Source organism: Marmota monax, unplaced genomic scaffold (genome assembly GCF_021218885.2).
Source record: "Marmota monax isolate L192 unplaced genomic scaffold, Marmota_monax_Labrador192_F-V1.1 WCK01_AAM20220418_F8-fsc00027, whole genome shotgun sequence".
In the NCBI taxonomy this organism is placed as follows: Eukaryota; Metazoa; Chordata; class Mammalia; order Rodentia; family Sciuridae; genus Marmota; species Marmota monax.
Genome location: NW_026694617.1, coordinates 11085186 through 11089342, shown reverse-complemented (window position 1 = coordinate 11089342; position 4157 = coordinate 11085186). Strand labels below are relative to the sequence as shown.

Genomic DNA, 4157 nt, shown 5'->3' with positions numbered 1-4157 from the left:
ACAACAGGCAGACGCCTGGTTTGGGGACGTTGCTGGGGCATGGTGCTCTACAGGCTCTCTTAGGGAAGTACAGGCGTGGCCGCGACTCCTGGCTACAGCAGTTCGCCCTGCTCGCTGCACAGCTGAGCACAGACACCCTGGCTGCCGCTGGCACTGCTTGGGGGGAGCCATGTAGACACTGGTAGCCGGGATGGGGATCAATAAGTTCTGTTCCCCTTCTCCGTTCGACATTGAGTGCTTAAAAATGCTCTGCTGGGAGAGAGCTCTAGCTGAGAGCAGGTTCTTTAAAGAAATGCTCTTTCCGGATTCCCAACTGAAACTCATGGAAGCGCGCGCTCGCGTGTATTTGTGTGTATCCGGGGTGGGGTCCGATCCAAGTCAGAGTTTCCTGCGGTGTGATACCCGCTTATTCCTTGCAACTCCTCTACTTTGTGGACAGGAGTGCATCTTTCCCAGGCTATTGCCACCGGCATCGCCTTTACAAAACCACAAACACATAACAAGCCTCCCCAAGGCCTTTCATTCTCAGGGGCATTTGGGGAGGCCAGTTACCTGCTGGCTTCTTCCAAATGGTCCAGACTCGGATCGGGCCTTGGAGACTCTGGGATGCCAAGAGAGTGCCACCCCCAGACCTGGAGGAAGAAAGAGGACTGTGTAACAGGCGACACGGCCCCGATCACGGTCCAGCGGAACCAAGCAAGGAAACGTCAGATTTCTCTGCCAAAGGCTTCCTGGCCAAGGCTTTCTGAAGCCTGGCGTTTGATAAATATAGCCTGGCATTTGCCCCTGAAATTAGACTGTTTCCTTATTTAGCCCTTGCACAATGATTTTAGATGATGTCACTTAGAGCTAAACGAGAAAATTGATCTCAGATTTGCTTGGCCTCTAAAGCCTGGTTAAGCAGATTGAGAATTAAAAAGACGGAGGAAGTAGGGGGGAGGGGGTGGCTGGAGGGTAGCAAAGTGTGCACCGGCAAGTGCGCGAGCGAAGGGGAGGGCGCGGCGCGTTGCAGAGAGCGCCCCCGCCTCTTCTGGGCGGAGGAACTTCGCTCACCAATGAAAAGTAGTCAATGACTGCAGAGGAAAAAAAAAAAAGTTTTCCTGTTGACTGTTGGAAGCGAATTGAGCAATTATCTAGTTTACCTTCTCCTCTTGGAAGTTAACGATTGGCGAGATCTTGGCTGCGTTATTGACACAACACTTTCTATTGATAGAAATAAGTAGTGATTGTCCCCGAGTCATTGGTGCGCCAAGAACTCTGCGATGGGCTGGCAGGAGTCCATTGGGCTGGGCAGGCAGGTTCGGCTGGTGATGCTGGGGAGGAGGAGGAGGAGGCTGCTGGTGGTGATGGTGCCCGTCCTCCTCTCCGCAGGTCTGTGACAAGCAGGGAACAAGGCAACGACCGCGCAGCCCAGCCCTGGCTGACGGACGCTGGCGACTCAGACATGGACAGTAGCTGCCACAACGCGACCACCAAAATGTTAGCGACTGCTTCAGCCCGGGGCAACGTGATGAGCACATCCAAACCCTTGGCTTTCTCCATCGAACGAATTATGGCGCGCACCCCAGAGCCCAAGGCCCTGCCTGTCCCTCACTTCCTGCAGGGAACCGTGCCCAAAGGGGACCCTAAGCACTCTCTGCATCTCAACTCGTCGATTCCCTGCATGATCCCCTTTGTGCCTGTGGCATACGACACGAGCTCCAAGGCAGGAGTGACCGGCTCAGAGCCGAGAAAGGCGAGTCTGGAGGCCCCGGCGGCGCCCGCAGTAGCGCCCTCCGCGCCAGCGTTCAGCTGCAGCGACCTGCTCAACTGCGCTCTGAGTCTGAAGGGCGACTTGGCCCGTGATGCACTGCCGCTGCAGCAGTACAAGCTGGTAAGGCCGCGTGTGGTCAACCACTCTTCCTTCCACGCCATGGGCGCCCTGTGCTACCTGAACAGAGGTGATGGCCCGTGCCACCCGGCAGCCGGCGTGAACATCCACCCGGTGGCCTCCTACTTTCTCAGTTCCCCTTTGCACCCGCAGCCAAAAACATATTTAGCCGAAAGGAATAAACTGGTGGTCCCGGCGGTGGAGAAGTATCCTTCCGGAGTAGCTTTCAAGGACCTGTCTCAGGCTCAGCTGCAGCATTACATGAAAGAAAGCGCCCAGCTTCTGTCAGAAAAAATTGCGTTCAAAACCTCGGATTTCAGCCGAGGATCTCCTAATGCCAAGCCCAAAGTTTTCACTTGCGAAGTGTGCGGAAAGGCAAGTACTCTGAAGAAGTCTCAGTCTCTCTATCTCTATCTCTTCTTTCCCTTCCTTTCTTCCTTATTTTTTGGGGGGTAATTATTTGTATACACTTGTTATACTTCCTCCCCTCCTCCTCCCTAGTTTCAGAGTGCTTAATTTCAGTGTGCTTGTCTGGCTAACTTGTTCTACGTGTCTTTAATCTTAAGGTCTTTAACGCGCACTACAACTTAACCCGTCACATGCCGGTGCACACAGGAGCCAGACCCTTCGTATGCAAAGTGTGTGGAAAGGGCTTCCGACAAGCCAGCACCTTGTGCAGGCACAAGATCATTCACACGCAGGTGTGTTCCTCTGTCTCAGATTCACCTGGTAAACTTAGGAACGCTGAAATGACTGATAAAACCTTATTCTTTAGCATAAGATTTGTTTAAATGTGCTATCTGGGGAGTTGCAACATATCATTTGCCTTTGTTCTGCTTATAAGTGTTAGAGCATCACTGTTTTGCTTGCAGGACTGCACGTAATAATAACAAAACACCTTAATTCCTCTGTTTTTCCTCCCTCCTGCCTAGGAAAAACCTCACAAATGCAACCAGTGTGGTAAAGCATTTAATAGAAGTTCCACTTTAAACACACATACGCGAATACATGCAGGCTACAAACCGTTTGTGTGTGAATTCTGTGGCAAAGGATTTCATCAAAAAGGTATTGAACCCAGGAGATGTTGTCTCTCATGGCTGTTTTGGCCAAAGCCATATTAATCGTTGGGATATTTCAGAAAACGATATTTAAAATGCAAATAGTTATGTGAGGCTTAGGTTGCCAATTCTAAGACCCTACCCCTGAGTCTGATTAGTGTTAGAGAAAGGCATGGTTCATATACCAAGGGGATATATGAACCGCTGGTTCTCGCTTTATATAACTGAATTAATGAGTGTATATTAGAATGACGAGGAAAGGCCCTCCCCGTTGATGTTTAAAAATAAACTGAGGGAATCCAGTACCATGAACTGGCAGTTACAGCCCAGGCAGCTCTGGAGCTTGCTCACTAATCTTTGATGTGTCTTCTCCCTCCCCTGCATTTCAAGCTCCTTTCAGAATCACCTCCCTGTCATTTGTCTGTTTCAGGGAATTACAAAAACCACAAGTTGACCCACAGCGGGGAGAAGCAGTTCAAGTGCAATATCTGTAACAAGGCTTTCCACCAGGTTTACAACCTCACCTTCCATATGCACACCCACAACGATAAGAAACCTTTCACCTGCCCCACGTGTGGCAAGGGCTTTTGCAGGAACTTTGACCTCAAGAAGCACGTCCGCAAGTTGCACGACAGCAGTCTGGGGTTGGCCCGCACGCCGGCTGGGGAGCCAGGCAGCGACGCGCCGCCTCCGCTACAGCAGCAGCCCCCTACCACTCTGCCACCTCTGCAGCCTCCTCTGCCGCCCCCAGGGCCTCTGCAGCCTGGGCTCCACCAGGGCCACCAGTGATTGAGGCCAAGTTTCTTCTCACCCCCAGCTGGGGCCCCTACTGCAGGGGCAGAGGCAGACTAGAGCCAACCTCCAGGTCTGCAGAACCCGGGGCATGTTGGGCCCCACACTTTGAGGCGCACCAGAAACCTCTGCATTTCTTGGCCTTTGGCCTCTTGCATGCACCTGCTAAATGGTTTTGTGTATTATATTCTACATAGGCACTAACAATTATGAGAAATTTGGAGGGTTTTATGATTTTCTTTTTAATTTGGAAAGACTTCATCTCGGGTGGAGAGATGGTGTTTGTTTTGTTTTTAAACAAATTTCTGCTGTATTTATTGAGATCTGTATTATCTACCCGGGAATGCTGCACCATTTTAATTTTATTATTGTATATATTTCCATTGTGTCAATTCGGCTGTCTCAAGATGCCTGCTGATCGTTTATCACTATATCCT

At 51.0% G+C, this 4157-nt stretch overlaps 1 protein-coding gene across 2 annotated transcripts; it reads left to right on the top strand.

Annotated features, from left to right (window-relative positions):
- The first annotated feature begins 1444 nt into the window (after nucleotides 1-1444).
- On the top strand, nucleotides 1445-3717 carry Fezf1 (FEZ family zinc finger 1). Of its 2 annotated transcripts, XM_046422400.1 has the most exons (5): nucleotides 1445-1873; nucleotides 2024-2245; nucleotides 2437-2571; nucleotides 2803-2935; nucleotides 3359-3717. In XM_046422400.1, exons 1-5 carry the CDS (start codon nucleotides 1445-1447, stop codon nucleotides 3715-3717), a joined length of 1278 nt encoding a protein of 425 aa, XP_046278356.1. The 2 variants fall into 2 exon arrangements, with proteins under 2 accessions (XP_046278356.1, XP_046278355.1); XM_046422399.1 differs by having other exon boundaries at nucleotides 1445-2245.
- The last annotated feature ends 440 nt before the right edge of the window (nucleotides 3718-4157 follow it).